This window comes from Salvia splendens, chromosome 17 (assembly GCF_004379255.2).
Source record: "Salvia splendens isolate huo1 chromosome 17, SspV2, whole genome shotgun sequence".
Taxonomy (NCBI): domain Eukaryota; kingdom Viridiplantae; phylum Streptophyta; class Magnoliopsida; order Lamiales; family Lamiaceae; genus Salvia; species Salvia splendens.
This window is the reverse complement of record NC_056048.1, coordinates 24,183,651-24,201,033: the sequence shown is the minus strand read 5'-3', so window position 1 is coordinate 24,201,033 and position 17,383 is coordinate 24,183,651. Positions and strand designations below refer to the sequence as shown.

Sequence of the window (17,383 nt, the reverse complement as noted above, 5' to 3'; positions counted from 1 at the left end):
ACTCTCTGTGTCCCACATAACGGATTTACATAGGAAGCTAAGCAAGTTCATGCTTCAACACACGATACTTTCATCTACAAAAATAAAAGATTAATGTATTAAATTATGATTATCTAACAAAAAAATATTGATATTATATAAAAATTCGAACTTGGAATGAGAAAACATAGGATAAGCAGGAAAAGCTAGAAATTTCATCGAAATATATTGCTTCATCTTTCATGCGATCGATATCTAAAGTTGATTACTATTGTTTGAAAACAACGTGATGTAGATATGTGTTTATATGCTGCTAAACATTTACTTTTGGTGCAAAATCTTTTTAGATTCTTAGTGAGACTGATATAATTGTAAAACTAAAAATCTATGTACCATGTGCATAATATAGGTCAAAAATCAAAACTTTATTTTTATTTTTGCTATGTTACTGCAGAACTACTATTCCGCTACTATTTCGAGAACATATGCACTTTGTAGCATAATTTTCGTTCCTAATTATACATAACATTTCTTATTCGTATATTCATTTATAACTAAAGATTATTTCGCTTGATAACTTTCCTATTCTATTTTTATTTCTAAAGCAACGTATTTATTTCAATAATTACCCAACTTGGCCAATCATAAAATTGATCATATTGATCTGATAACGGAGAATATATTCGATGGTCAAAGCATACCATATGGCAATATAACATGGTATGTTCCACTAGTGATTCTTTGACAAATGGAATTAAAAGGCCCCACTAAATACATTGATTTTTGTATAAACATGGATATAATTACCCCCGAAAAATGGAATATATTTAAAAAACTTGAACTAAATTTAAGTTACCCTTGAAAAATGGAGTATATTTAAAAATTTTGAACTAAATTTAAGTCGAGTATACAAGAAACACAAAAAAGTAGTAATATTGGAAATAGATTATGTCTATACATAAAAACTCCAATAGTTTATGTCTATACATAAAAACAAGGTCTACATATAAATAATTTCGATCGACTCTCTGTACCTTATATACTTCCATACTCCTAAGATAAAATTTAAGCTATATATCTTATTTTGGGAACACATTCGAATAATATACGTAACCACTACAATGATCTACAACACCTTCAAAAATCATTGTTTCACTGATGAAGAATAGCTTCCTCCTCTTGCTTACTCTGTTCTACAACTTTTATCTTAACTGGCTTCCCCAGCTTCGACTTATCTTTCATTTTTGCAATCTCTAGAGCCTTACCACAAACGGGAAAGCCTTGATCGTCCCATGACTCCAAAATCACACCAGATCCAATACAGCTCGACTCTTGGTAGAAGGCAGCAAACTGCCCAGCTGCCAGACCTTGATCATCTTCGTACAATTTCACAACTCCAATTTCATGGTCGTCGTCTTCATCAACTTGTATAGCCAAATCACAATTGTATAATTTAGGCCCATGTCTAACCTGAAAAGGGTTTCACATCCACTGATTATTACGCTAGCCTGTCTTAAGGTTGAACGAATATGCATGTAGTAGTTGATACCGGCCACAAAAAGGGCTCAACTATCTCACTTCTTCCGAGTGAAATAGCAATCATTCGAAGTACTTCTTTTGTTACTATTTTGGAAACCCAAGGACTCAACTACATGGATGTAACATATAGTATTTCCAACCCTAGCAGGAAACTATGGGAAAGGGATACTCAATTTAAAGTGAGATACTCGATCTCGAATTCCTATGTGAGGGGATTTCAACATATGTAAATACCTTGCACTGAAGTTGAGTGATCCTTGGAGGAGAACCGCTAAAAAATCTCAAGGACCCAACTCGAAATTGGCGTCTTCTTTTGTCAACTGAAAAATAGTTTCTTGATACAAATACTACATTATTTTCTACATCTTTTTCCACAACGTACCTGTGATCAAGTAATTAAAAAATCACGAATCTTACTAGTGTATTTGAAATGAGAAAGAGCGGCATTTAAGAAACTAGGGGCAGTAAGTAAAGAAGTTTGTATCAAGCATGAGCCAACAGTCAGAACTTAAGGAGATTTCTTACCAAGGTCCACCAGGAAGACGTAACCCTTGACGTTGGCCAATTGTATAGAACCAAAAGCCTCGGTGATTCCCGAGGAAATCTCCGGTCTCAGCTTCTAGTATCAAACCTTCCTCCTCTCCAATGTGTCTAGCAACAAATTCGCTAAACTTAATCTGTGGCCAAGCACACAGGAATATTTATAATGCAGAATTTTGAAGGACGATAAAAGGTTCATAACAACACATAGGCGTGTAGGCAAGCCAGATGGCTAAACAGCTAGTGATTCATAAATCTCCAGCAAATATCAAGTTGTTCGACAACAAACTTAATGTGCATGCATGATCTTCATAGATATCTGCAATGACGGCAAAACTACCTTTCCTAGAAAGCATATTCCTTGTGAATCCTTTCTGTCCCGGTTGGGTAATCCAAATATTTTGGCAAGCTGGCGCACTTCTTCCTAAAGGATCAATGTAAGTAGTTAAGTAATATCGGAAAAAAATATTGTTGAAATATAGAGAAAAATAATCCATAGAAATCTATTTTGGAATCATAAAACAGCTTCTAGAGAAAACAAAATAGCACACGCATATCTTGATATGGCCACATAAAATTCCAACCAGACCTTTTCAATGCATCCAAGAGGGAAGATAAGTCCTTTAAGCTGTGACTGTGAAAGGTGTGAAAGAAAGTATGTTTGATCCTTAACCTGAAACATAAGTTAGGTAGATTGTGAGACTACTGACTACCTAAACAACAGTAAGAAGCTGATACCAGCTACTTTCAAATCATAATGAACTAAAAGGTAAACACATGTTTTACCACTCAATTTACCATATCTTTTGACAATCTCAAAGCAGACGGCTCATCTTTATTATCACTATTTGGGTGAACAACCATTGCATAATGTCCAGAGGCAATGTAATCAAATGCCATACCACTTATGGCATCCACGAATGCACCTACAACAAAACCATTTATAAACTATAATAGCATTATAACAAGCATAAGGAACGTGAATAAGGATATTTTGCAAGCATACCGAATTTTATTCTTGTATTACAGAGGACATCTGGGTTTGGAGTCCGGCCGTATCGATACTCATCTATTATGTAGGAAACCTGAAGATTAAACTTCATACATTATTCCCTTTCTTCATCTAAACTTTAGGTTTATTATTTTATAAAATGAGTTATGGAGGAGCTAGCGGACTACACTTAAGTACGAAGTATAGAAAAAATCAGGACAAAGCAGGACCCACTAATTTATGATTGCCTATGAAGACTTGGAAAAGGGTGGTGGAGATACAGTATCTGGTATTCTCCAGTGTATGCCTATTAATTACACCTACACATAACAAAACCTTAAGGACATAAGGGAAAAGTATATAAACTCGGGCAATATTGGTCCGCGTCTAAGATTCTTCAGTCCAAAAAATAATTCCCCTATAAAATGCGCACATGCGAAAGATAATTTAGCTCAGAAACCAAAAAAAAATGAAAGCACATGGATTCTTAAAGATGCTGGTTGCTGGTAGTGATATGTGAAGAAATAGGTGTAGAACTAAAAAGTGAAGTCCAGAACCAGGAGCATACAACTTCACTATCGGAACTAAGGGATTATCTGACTGATTGGTGGATGTTGGGATTGGCATATTGGCATTGCTAGTAAAAGCTGAAGAAAGCTGAAGTCCTGAACAAGAAAAAGAAAATACAAAATATTCACCACATTATTCCAGTATTCATCTGTCAAATGGACAACTTCCAGAGGTACATCAACCTGCAATAAAACATACACTACAATTAATAATATCAACATTAAAGATAACAACAACCTGGATTTGACAAAAGACCTCTATTGCATTAAACAAACATGTGATTCATCCAGCTATGCGGGGAAGATGATCATATTCATAAAATGATAGCACCCCCTGTGCCTTGTGCCAGTAGAAACGCATTTGCCACAAGGAAGTGTCAGGAGCTGACTTAAGAATGCTTTACCATTTCCATTATATAGTCCAACATACACCACTGTGTGAACAGAAAAATTATCACTGGTTTTAATGCATCTTTAAATTAGTTTTTCTGGCTGTATGTATTTCTCATTCTCATAATATCAAAAATGAACAAAATCGGAAGGTTTAATAAACATACTATGGCAAACATATTAGATCACATCATTCATAAATACAGGAACATAACCTGATCACAAACGGCTTTTGCATATCTCAAATCTTCTTCCCATGGGCACTCAGACCAGAAGTTCTCAAAGTCTTCCTATAATAAAGATAATATCTCACAATAAGTAGAACTGACATTTTGTTTTAAAAGCATGACAAATAGGTAATGTATATAGGTCACACAAAGGCACAAAGGAACTAAAATAGTGAACTTTAGACAATTATTCTCAATAAACAGAAGCCTGCATGGATTGGATACACTTTCACAAGCATGACTAACCTATAAAAAATAGCCGAGGTATGGCCTAGTTACAGAAAATCGAAAAAGGATAAAGTTTCCCCAAGGGCAACGGAACGTAGGGCGTAAACCAGAAAAATAACAGCTTCAGGCTTAAATCGTTTTATAACTATACATAGGTAGAAGCTTGATTCTGAGTTTTAAAGTTATGAGTTGCCTCATATCAAAATCAAGCTTTCTAGAGAAATGACTCTTTTATTAACTTATATCGACCTGCATATAGTTGATTTTGACTCGAGGTAATTATTAATCAGATAACTAGATTGCAATAAATTTATCAGGCATCAAAATATGAAGAAATCATACAATTGCAGCTACTTTATCACCATACTCCTCTTGTACACCCTAACTGGTAAATTGGTATCAAGTTAAGGCAATCCATTCCCTCAATTCATGTTTGAAAACCATACAAACTGAGCTTAAATGAGAAAAACATAAGAATTTAACAGCAATTAACCACGAATAACTGACAATTGGATGTTAGCAAGGGCATAATCAATTGACTATACAATTAAAAATGATAGAAATGGAGAAAACAAACTTGGAACCAGATCTTGAGGTAGAAGGCGGTGCAGGAATGGCCAGCCGCGTGGAGTAGGCGGAGAGCGACGCTGCTGTCTACGCCGCCGCTGAGAAGTACAGCTACTTTGAGAGGCTTCTTTTCCGGCAATGAACACGATAAGTAGCAGGGCTCAATAGTTGTGGCGGCGGCGGAGGTAGAGCAGAGCGGGCTCAGAGTCGAAAAACGTGGCAGAAGCTTGAGAGAGGGTAGGGAGAGAAGGCGGCGGAGAGTAGGAGCAGCAAGGGGAAAACTACGGCGGATGGGTTTATGTGGGAAGTAGAGAGAGAAAGTGGACGCAATCAGCGTTGTCCTCGACAGCATTGTTGCTCGGAAATCCCTAATAAATGAGTCCCTGTTACAGTCATCCACGAGAATACTGAAAATTTACAAGAATGCGCAGGTGCCGGCGGCGAAGGAGAAGACTTGGGAATGGTAGAGAGAAATCTGTTACTCAACGGGAAGGAGAAGATGCAGATATGTTATTTTTGTTAGTGGATTAAAATGGGCTTGATTTGGGCTTCCAATTAAATGGGCTGGACAATGGCTTCAGTAGATGCTAAAATTAAATTATTTCAAAATTTCAGCAAGGAAATGAATAATTGAATACGTTTGGATTCGTTATATTAATTCTATTTTTTGTTTGTTTAGACAATAATGAAATTATATCTAAGATATTATATATTCTATTTGAAGTAGAGATCCAAAAATGTTATATTTAAGATATTATTCTACAGGGTCAGTATGTTGTTTTTATTTATAATTTATCTTTATTATATTTATATATCTAATAAAATGTTAATACAATTTTTAATTATTACATAGCATGCAGGTCTCATAGCATGCTAGGCTTGTTACAGAAGCAATATTATTACATAGCATGCTTATGTTAGTGGATTTTTTTCATATAATAATATACTAGTACAAAACTGCAATATGTTTCCTAGTGTGCATATTGATGCAAGTACTAAAATAACTTAATTTATCATAATCATTACTCATGACATTGATGATTTCAAAATATATGTACATATATTCTTTTCAAATATAAAATTCTCTATTCGCAGATTTAATAGAGCGCATGAAAACATAACTCGTTCTAATTAGTCAATGATTCATAGAAAATACTCATTTTGAAATGAATGATTCAATCAAATAAGTATCATCATGACTTTAAGTAGTCAATTATATGTTGATGAATCTTTTAATTATGCAAACAACATTTTTAGATTCCTAAGCTTTTAATATTCTTTTCTTTTCCTAATTATACTTCCTATAAAAACATCTTTTCTATCTAATTGCTTAGAAATTAGAATAAATACTTTTCTTAGAAATATAATAAACAATTTTAGTTTAGCATAGTTCGGAATGTTCTTTCCTATCCACGAAGTATGTAAGACTAAAAAATAAGATGCATTGCAAATACTAAATTTTTAAGTTATTTCTAATTGTAAATTTATCATACGAAATATTAGTGTAGTAATATTATCCGTAGACCATAGTTCAAAATTAAACTACACCTCAAACAAAAATAGTTTAAAAATCAACCAGAGTTGTACATTTACTCTGTATCATTAGTACTTTAACATTAACTTCAACCGACAATTTTAGCGACTTAGACAAGTTCATTAGATAGTAAACATCTTGGCATTAAATATGAAACACATAAACAAATAAAAAGAGTTGCACATGATAGCATAACATTAAAACTAGAAGTAAACAAATATGTGCTTTTTAGTGGGTTATGTTGCAATGAACACTTGAGAAATAATGAATAGGTTATCATGAAATAAATTATTATTAATATTCTACCTACATATCATGAGTATAATTATTTTTACATAATTGAAGAGGTGATGAGAGGGAGGGTGAAATATTATATAGGGAGTTAACTACTGCGCCGGCGTGCACGGGTAATTACACTCTTCAATTAATATCTTTCTAACTAATTGGTGCACTTTTTATTTCCTACCAAATTTATTAAATTGGGGGTTGCCGGTTGCACTTAATATAATTTTGGCCAAATTGCCAAATAAATTACGAAAGAATGTCCTTTTGTACGTTCTACATTTCTTTCAAATCTGAAAAATTGAAAACGAAAGATAAAATTTTTGCAATGATCTCATTCTACCATTTTTTGATGAATTACTCGTTGATGTGGCAGCCGATTTAAAATACGTGAATGAAACAACATTAGACATAATGACATCGTGTAATTATGTTTTGAAAATGTTGTGTACATTCCTTGTGTGGTTTAGCTATGTCAAAAATAAATAAGTGAAAATGTTGTTGCCTTTTAGATTACTTGGACAGCCGACAACAAGGTTCACATGTGGCATAAACAATTATTGCACAAAACAATGGCTCAAATTTTGAGCAAAGGATCAAAGATTTTGATTAGTATGATTTTTTTGGCATATAATTTAGATAACTTTTAGGATATATAATGGTGCAATTATGCAACCTTCAATATATTATATGAATCTTACTTTCCAAAAGCCAAAGTTGCCCAACCAAGTCAAACTTCCTAAACTTTTGTACTCTAGTTTTGCACTTAGCTTCTCAATTACTTATTCTGCAAAAATATATATCATGGGCTTTCTAGATTGACTCATCCATAAAAAAAGGTCTACATTAGATTAGCCATTAAGGAAAAGATATTTTGATTATTCTCTATGGACTGAATTAGGAATTCACTTTTAATTTGTGTGGTATTGTTGGGCATCCAACATATTCGAATTCTAATAGGATGAATTATCGTACTTTATCTCAATTTTAAATTTATTTAGAGGTTACATTTATAGAGGTTACAAGGAAAGGAAGTGATCAATAGCTAACTCATCATTTAATTGCTAATTACAACTAATATAAAACCATAAGATATGTAGAGATCTAGTGGTCTATAAATTGTTATTTGTAATTTCATTTTATTATTATTTAAATTCAAAAAGATTAGAAAACTATCAAAATTAGGATTTTAGATCAAAATGTCAACATAGTTTATTAAACATATCAATAAGATTCATAGAGTATGTCAATACAATTTAGCATTGTCATTTTATATGTATTATATCGAATATAGCTATATTGATATAAAACTGTTAGTTGAAAAATACGAAAATTAAAAAAAATGTCAAATTTTGAAACCGGAACATATGCAAGTGAGATCTCGTCAGAATCCTTATAAAATTATCTTTAATTTGATATATGTTGTGTAAAAAATAATTTAAATTGAGATATTTATACTCATTTAAAGTTTTGATATATTCTTTGAGAAATAGTTATAACTAACTTTTTATTAATTGAGAGTAATATTGACATTTTTTTGTAATTAGCAATTTAAGAATTAGTTAACAATATAACACACGCACCACATCTACTTACATATCATGGTATATTTAAAAAGTAAGTCAATTTGCACGGTCGGGATTACCGACATACATAATCCGTCAGTATTCTGATAGGGGGCTTGCGACATATATTGACATCGGGGAACAAGCCATTACCGACGGTTGACGCCGTTGGTACTCCTTTGGTAATTCTTTCGATAAGACCATATGTGATAAGTATCACTTATCTATTTGTATTCTTTTGTTAATCAAGTTGCCACCTGATTTTCAAGAATTATCAATTGTATTTTTTTAGTAGTAAATCGACCTTTTTTTATTAAAATAAATTAAATAAACAGTATATGGACATGTGTTTTTTTTCTATGTCATACGACACGTTATAAATTCCCCAAATCGGCATAGCTCAAACGAAAAAATGAAAAATAAAAGAAATAACAGTGGAACAAATTTGATGAAAGCAATTGATCTGTATTCGTTAAGCAAGGCAAGTATGCCCACCTTTTTCCATGGATTAGTACACACACAAAAGAAATAAAGTTTTGCATTTAACAACTGCACCCACATATTATATATACTATACTCAAATACAGAACCAAATACAATTAATTAAACAACTGCATCCACATATTTTTATAGTATAACATAGTTAAATACAGAACCTAGTACAAAATTAAATAATTGAATATGCACAAATTTGGGGGAATTAATTAGAGTCAATTCAACTAATTGACTTATAAGTTATGACTGTAATGTCTTATATCTACATTGTAATATCAACTATCAACCGGTGCATCATTTTAATGCAAATTCGGTATAATATGTATCACAAAAAAAAATATAATACTAGTACTTTTTTCGATTAAATTTATATCTCACTGAATTTTACCTTTATTGAGGAGCGGCAAAAGATGTAGGGCTGTTTTGCAGTGTTAAGGCTTCGTATATGATTTAACTATAATTTTTACTAAATCAAATTATAAATTATAAGTTGATAGAAAATAAAGACAAAATTAGATTACTACCAAAACATAAGTCGATAAATCAATATATTAAAAGGATGTGAAATGAATAACAAGCTATCAAATTTAATCGCCTCAATTGGTAGTATTTGGTGGATCCAAAATATAAATGATGAGACACCTCTAAATTTAGTTAGATTTTTATTTCGTGTATACAAAGGGACGATTAGATATTGGTCGGCCTCTCTTTGACCTCTCTTTTACCATGACGTTCAATTACAGAAATGGAAAATAGTAACTTTTAAATTGTATTTTCGAGGACATTGACTTGATTTTCTTCCCCTAAGATTTTATTTAAATTAATGTTATTAATAAATTCAGTTAGGAATTCGATTTTGGGTGTACGAACCGGTGCAATTCTAGTGTTTGTGTTTGAATAACAAGATTGATGAAAAAAATACAAACGAATTATTTATATCGAATATGATCCAAATAATACCACAACTCCTCAACTACAGGAGACTCACAATATATCATCCAACTATGATTTACTCCCTCCGTACCGCTTTAGGAGTCTCGATTGATCAATTTCGGGTGTCTCGCTTTAGGAGTCTCGGTTAGGATAAACTAATAAAAAATGCATACAAAGTAAGTAAAAAAGTATTAAAAGTGTGTCTCAGCATCCACTACATCATTTATTTATTACACACTCAATTAAAAGTGGGTCCCAACATCTGCTCAACATTTATTTATTATACGTTCAAACATTTTCTTAAAATATGTGCCCGACTCAATCGGGACTCCTAAAGCGGGATAGAAAGAGTATATGAGTATAATTTTCCTGCTTGAGGGACAAAGAAAACTAGACAAACTCGACACTTTGGTGGTGTTCGTTTTCCTAGATAAAATTATACCAAGACACAATCTAGGATTGAGTTGTAAGATTATTTTAGTCATGAGGGGTTAGCTATGACTAATTATCCCATGATAATCCATCTATGATTAAATCGTGAGATTGAATTTCATGAACCAAATACACTACAAATGTGAAATTATATTCATTAGCTCTATAAATTCAATCATTTGAAATTATTATTTACTATGTACAATTTGATCGCACCCATCTATATACCAAAATGATTCAATATCTAGTAAATTAAGCAGCGATTATAATAAATTTTAAAATTTCCAGGGGATTTGAGACCTAAATTCATGGATAATCTTTAGAGAGTATTAGTACATTAATAGGATTTAGTTTCAAATTTTCAGTTTACATCAAATTTCGAAAAAAGAATCCACCTTATTACATCAGCACCTCAACAAAACCATATTGCTAAACCAAACCCAAGAATTAACTCCAAAACCGAACCATTCAAATTTCACTTAATTTAATCTCTTTACTAATTGGCCTGAAACAGAGAAGCCTTTTAATAACTCCACCACCACCACCCCACTGATCCATCTCTTTTCTGTTTTTATTTGCACACAAATTTCATTTAATTTCATCTACTCCCTCTTTAATTCTGTACTTGCACCAGTCACATTTTAATCCATTTTTGCACATTAATTTTAGCCAATAAATTCTCATTAGTAGAGTTAGTATAACACCCCATTCACTGGATATTGTATTTAAACACATGAAATATTCGAATAAAGAAAAAATCACTTAAAATGGAAGAACGTATCTTAAATTCTTTGAATCAGATAGTTTTGGCTTGTCGTGTAAACCCCAACACGTGCGACTCTCACGTGTCACCTCACCCTCAATAAAAACACCCTTGACTCCTCCGTCCCCATCAATAACTCTCTCTTGTGATCGAAATCCCCCAAATGTCCGCTCCACCGCCGCCCGCAACCATCGTCTACGGCGGCGCCTCCGTCATCACGCAAATGCCGCAGCTTCCGCCGCCGTATATGGACACGTCATCTCCGTCGTCTTCCTCCTCAACCGACGACGTCTCGTGGTCGTCCATAGTCTTAATCATTATCATCATCGCCTCTGCCCTTGTTATTTCGGCATCAATCTATCTCCTCCTCCGCCTCCTCTCGAAGCGCATCCATCACACAAACTCCGTCGCCGACGACGACGACGTCGTCGTCCGGCGGCGAGACTCCTCCAGCCAGCCGCAATGCCACGTGGCGGCGCCGCCGGCGAGCAATCTGCTCGATTCTCTCCCGCTCTTCACGTTCCGATCGGTCACCGGAAATCTCACCGGCGGCGGCGACTGCGCCGTGTGTCTGTCGAAATTCGAGCCGCACGATCAGCTCCGCCTGCTGCCAATCTGCTGCCACGCGTTCCACGCCGATTGCATCGACGCGTGGATCGTATCCAATCAAACGTGCCCGCTCTGCCGCTCCGCCGTGATCGCATCCGATTCCGAATTGCTCGATAAAATCCTCCTTAATCAGAACCGCGGCATCAATTCCGGCGACGGAAACGGCAACAGCGGCAGTTTCCGGATTGAGATCGGAAGCATCAGCCGCGGTGCCGCCCCCGAGGCGGCGGAAGGAGAGCGGCGCTCGTACTCCATAGGCTCATTCGAGTACGTCGTCGACGATAACGGCTACGAGGTCTCGGCAGGATCCGTAACTCATCGCAGAGGAGCTTCCGATTGCAATTCGGCGGACAAGGACTCCTCCGCCGGAATTCCTACGCCGGGAGAGGCGCTCGCGGCGGAAGTATCCAGCGGCAGGAATTGGCTGAGGGATTATATGGACAGGCTGGCATCGGCGTCGTTGAGAAGCTCTGGAAGATTCTTCTCCGGCAGCAGCCGGCGGAGCGAGCCTGTCGTAGCCGCCGCCGTGGTCGACGATCTGGAGGCGAACCGCGCCGGAGAGGAGATCAGTGAGATGTTCCGGTGGCTTTCCGGGATATGAAATGTAAATTGTCCAATAGTTAGGGGTAATTTAGTAATTCTTGTTACATAAACTTCACGTTTTACCGCAGAAACTCCATATGTTGAGGACGAATACAATTCTTTTTTATTTTATTTTATGTATATTTGTGCAAATTATCCGTTATTCGAATATTTCATCAAATTTGTAAAGCCCATATTCCAAATTTAATTATCTTTACTATAGTAAGTACTAATAGTATTAAATTCTGTTGTCATTTAAGAAGTGGTCAAGTGGAAGACTGGAAAAGTTTTGATAGTGAATCTGCCTGCATGTTCCTATTTCATGAAACTTTAGTCAAGATTTCCAACGAAATATTTGCTCTAATTAGTTAACCAAAACGAAGCAGCAAATCACACCTGTCTGTTCAGTGGATGATGTTTGAAATTTAAATAATTTGGAAAAAAGGAAAAAGTATTTAACATTTTGATTGGTATTGAATATTGATATTGTTAGCGTACAACATAAATTGGTTACAATAAAATGGTAAATAGTCGTTTTTGTCCCATTGTTTGAGACATTTATATGAAAGCATTCCACTATTTAGGTAATTAGTACTACTATTTAATATTCACAACTTTATTTTTGGAATAAAATATAATGCAAAAAATTTATTCTATGATCGAATTATCAACGTGACAGCCAAAATTACTCGTTGAATTAAGTAATCGGTGTGTAATTTGGATAATCAATTTGTAATATTGATCGTCACATCGATATTCCAAATAATGTAAAAAAAATTGAAGGACATTTTATTCCCTAAAATGAAACGAAGAGTATTAAATTGTAGTATTAACCAGTGTGATATTTTCGGATATGACCCAAAACGATATGACAAAATCCATAAACAATAACAATCTCCTTTGGTAAATGGAGAAAATTGACAGGAAGGGTATTTGTTGTTATCCCAAATAGTAGTTTTATAAGGTCAACATTCCTTTCTCAACCAAATATCTTCTACTTACATGTGACATTAATCCTCGTTTTATTTTATTTAGGTAATCTAAAATATTGGTCCAACCCCAAACTTGCTTAATATATTTATTTACCCCACAAACATGGATCTATCTTGTTATGGGAGTGCACCCTGTCATTCTCTCCATGCAGTGACATTTTCGTGCACAATTTTTAAATCTTTAGTTCATTATTCTAATCGACCACTATAGTTTTTGATCCTAGGTTTATAATGTAACACAACATAATGTACCATTTGGGATTTAAAATTAAATAGTACTAGTAGTTAATTAGTTAATTTCTCTCTCGACCGCAATTTTTGCTAATTAACTACTCGTCGTATAATTATATAGCTCCAGTATAACTCTTTGTCTTTTATTTCTAATAAAAAAGATGCAAAGAGAGAATTTTGTTTCAATCGTCTTTTTTTTTCTTTTGTCTCCCACTTTTGTGCTGAGTAATCTATTACTCAAATATAATTAAATACTTTCCCACATTATGATTATTAAATACACTAAGATTTTAGTATTTAAGTGAGTATAAATATATTATACATATTAATTAATAATATTAACTTTTTTCCCCTTTAATAACACATCATCCATCTCCTTATTTCAACAAGTCCATTTTCTTAATAAAGAGTCCATTTTTCTATTAAACATGCACTTAACATATACTATTCATAACATAATCAACCCAATCGGCGCTTTTAAACATAAACTGATCATGATATACTATATTGGTTGCGAAATTATCACGACTCAATTGAATAATGATAAGTGCAAAAAGGCTTTTTAGAGAATATGCATTCCCTAATGTATCTTGCTGAGGAAGCACGCAGCCACACACACTTTCTAGGTTTAAGTTCTTTGAGGAAAAACATAAAAAACACAAGACAAGTATATATTATGTTGTTGATCCAACAGGAGAAAGTAAGAGCTTTTGCAAAAAAGCATGTCTTAAAATAGTAGAATTAGTTATAGCAATTTACTTGTCTTACACGCATCACATTGCCTTTCTTTCTCCATATTTTCTCAGCAAAAGAGCCTCTCTCTCTGTCCAAAAATTAAAGCCAAATTCGCCCACCAAACTTTTATTTGCGCACCGAACGGACCATGTCTTTTCTTTTATTAAATGAAGAGTTATTACAAATCCCTTTTGAAACGATTAATCAAAAAATTCAAGCCAAAATAGGTAATATAACTACTTATATATTGCTTCTATAACAATTTATAGATTAATCTGTTAAATTTATAAAATGTGACACATGTATAGATCTCTGACTAGTCATGGATTGAGGGTTCATGTCACTCAGCATGCATAGAAATGTGTGTTGTATGTGTAACTCAAAAATACGACACATGTATATTATTATATACATGTGCCGTATTTTTTGCTCTAACACTACAAGAAATAAAAACACATCAACAATCAATACTAATTGATAAATCGCTAACATTCACCAAAGCATAGATCAGATGGTTAATAATCGGTCTTAGTTATACATTACATGGTGTATATGAATTGTTATCACAAAATACGGCACATGTATGTATCACTATACTATCTCAAAGACAACTACAAGAAATAAAAATTCCAACTCATTGAAATTTAGCTGTGTTGTAGTGGATATTGTAAAATAATGCAATTTTAAAATTTCAACCCCATTATGCTAACTAAGAAAATAAATAGTTTAATTATATATAGGTATTAAATATGATGGAAGAATCTATGACTATGAAGAATGCCAGCAAAATAAGTTAGGTGATTGATGTAGTGCCTAAGTTGAGGGGAATGTGGCAGCACTTATGCATGTGGCACAATTTGAGGGATTAGGGTTTTAAATGGTGGACTTTGCATAACAGATATATTTTCCCATTTACAAGTGATCACACACAACTAAGTATTAGTTGGATTTTGGTAGGATTTCTGCTAATGGAAGTTGTTTCCCAAGTCAACTCCCCTCATTTGATGAGAAACAAAAAATTGAGTTGATTACATTAAATTAAATTAAATCTGCACTATCTTTGTTGCGTTTGAATCACTGATATTCATTATATTGTTTGTGATATCCTGATGTCAAATTACATTAAATTTATTCAATTAATTCACATAATTGTATAATAATGCATCAAGACACACTTTAGGAAAAGGGTTTACACTACATAAAAACAAAGTTTATTTCTTCTAAAATCATATTCATGGACATTATGAAGGCATGCTATAAAAAAGGCCAAGGCCCAACAAATAGTGTTTTATTCTGCAAAATAAGTAAAAATTGAAATGTCGGTGGGTATATCTCAGAAAGGAATTTCCTATAGATTCAAGAAAATGGCCCAGAGAAAAAGAGAGAACAAATAAACTTCTTAATCAATAAAGAAGAGAACAAATAAACTTCTTAATCCATTATTCTTGTAACAAACTAATTTGTATCATGTTGAAAACCAATTCTTGCACATTACCACGATAAAGGCAGTCTAAAATGAATGTTGTGATCAGATCAGATCCGACGGCCGGACTTCTACTAGCACCATACTTTTAAACATAAGATCAAATATAGAAATGCTAAACATTAACTTCCACAAATTTGTGATTCCGCACCTCACAAGTATAGCCGGTCGTACATAAACAGAAAGATGATACTCGTTTTTTCAACGTATTATTCTTCCAGGAACACTACTCGTACATGAGGCAGCCAAAACCATGATCCAAAAGAGGCTAGCGCAGCAGTGTGAAGCAACGAATACAAGGATATAAATAAAAATATTGTAAATAAAATATCTAAAACAAAAATTAGCTATTGAAACTAAAGAAAATAATTTAATCTTTGATATAGAAATATTTAGATATTACTATATGGTTGAAATATCTAGGTATTATCTTAATCTAGATGTTATGTAGTAGAATATAGAATTATATAAGAATTCTTTACAAGTAGATATTATGTGATAAGATATCTAAATTTTTATATAAAAAATCTAGATATATAATATAAAAGAATAGAGGAAAAAAATTCTAGAATATAGAAAAAAATGTATGTATATATATGGATGTTTCGTATCATCTTACACAAGTTGAGTAGTGAAATGTTCTAAGCTTTTTAAAATCTCTTAATTTCTTTACATACATTTGGCACTATTGTCCTTTTATAGGAGCATTGATACTTGAAATATATGAAATAAGAAATAAAAAATATAGCTAGTGAACATAAAGTTGTATAATATAGGAAGCAATATTGTTGAACTTGATAAGGGTAAGTGGTATATAGTAAAGTGTATTCATCATTCTAGAAATCTCAACAATGAGAATGTACGAAGTTACATCATTCTAGTAAATGATAACAATTCAAATGAGTTCACAAAATAAAAAGAACAAACAAGATAACAACTCATAAGAGTTTACTGACTAACAAGATGCTTGTTGGGCTTGGGCTTAGGCTTCAACATCGACATCGGCATTGTAGGCATCGTTCAACTGACACTCGAAGTAATATTGGAAATATAATGCGACTAATGGTAGAAGGCCGCACGACAAATACGAAAAGTTAAACTTCAACCTGAAATGAAACAATAGCATTGACAATGAGAGTGATACAGATAATTGCATCATCCCATAGTCATATATATATAGGTTGAATGATTAAGGTGCCACATCATTGAGTAGAAAGACAAGTTGATGCAATTCCAATATACTATAAGAAACAATATGCTTATATTATTTAAACATTGGGAGCTAAAATAGAAAAAAATAATAAGCCATAATTTTAGGATTTAAAGCAATTTTCAGTTTTTTTAATAAAATGTCACTTGGGATTTTAATGTACTCCATCCGTCCTATAAAAATATGAACATTGAAAAACGAGTTTTAATGCACAATTAGTAAAGTCAAAGATATAGAAAAAGTAATTACTATATGATTGTTAGTGGAGAACGAGACCCACCTTATTAGAGAGAAAAAAATATGCAAAAATAGAAGGCTTACCTTAATGGGGCTACCCAAAATGAAAAAAAGTCCATATTTTGATGGGGCGGAGAAATAATCTTTAATTTAAATTAAATTGGTTGGAAAAAAAAAGAAATAAAGAATTAAAGTAGTGTAAGCCATGAATAATTAAAAGAAAAGATTGTGGAGAGATGAATATTGTGGATGCTCTAATTTCACTCAGCT

General features: G+C 33.3%; 2 protein-coding genes across 2 annotated transcripts; one reads left to right on the top strand and one right to left on the bottom strand.

Moving 5' to 3' along the window:
- Positions 1-887: 887 nt before the first annotated feature.
- On the bottom strand, positions 888-5,525 carry LOC121773580 (tRNA-specific 2-thiouridylase MnmA-like). The gene is made up of 10 exons (XM_042170469.1): positions 5,041-5,525; positions 4,224-4,298; positions 3,748-3,801; positions 3,065-3,143; positions 2,857-2,984; positions 2,648-2,731; positions 2,399-2,482; positions 2,044-2,195; positions 1,753-1,900; positions 888-1,449 (listed from the first exon to the last, which is right to left on the bottom strand). The coding sequence occupies exons 1-10, from the start codon at positions 5,380-5,382 to the stop codon at positions 1,132-1,134; spliced, it is 1,464 nt and encodes a 487-aa protein (XP_042026403.1). The 5' UTR covers positions 5,383-5,525; the 3' UTR covers positions 888-1,131.
- A 5,664-nt stretch (positions 5,526-11,189) lies between these two features.
- On the top strand, positions 11,190-12,362 carry LOC121773923 (E3 ubiquitin-protein ligase ATL4-like). Its single transcript, XM_042170840.1, has one exon. It carries the CDS (start codon positions 11,198-11,200, stop codon positions 12,242-12,244), a length of 1,047 nt encoding a protein of 348 aa, XP_042026774.1. The 5' UTR covers positions 11,190-11,197; the 3' UTR covers positions 12,245-12,362.
- The last annotated feature ends 5,021 nt before the right edge of the window (positions 12,363-17,383 follow it).

Excerpts from the sequence above, each read along its gene's own strand:
- LOC121773923 (XM_042170840.1), top strand. The coding sequence starts at position 11,198 with ATGTCCGCTCCACCGCCGCCCGCAACCATCGTCTACGGCGGCGCCTCC.
- LOC121773580 (XM_042170469.1), bottom strand. The coding sequence starts at position 5,382 with ATGCTGTCGAGGACAACGCTGATTGCGTCCACTTTCTCTCTCTACTTC. Across the intron at positions 3,802-4,223 it reads CAAAAGCCGTTTGTGATCAG|GTTGATGTACCTCTGGAAGT; the intron begins GTTATGTTCCTG and ends GTTTTATTGCAG. Across the intron at positions 2,732-2,856 it reads TGAGATTGTCAAAAGATATG|GTTAAGGATCAAACATACTT; the intron begins GTAAATTGAGTG and ends CTTATGTTTCAG.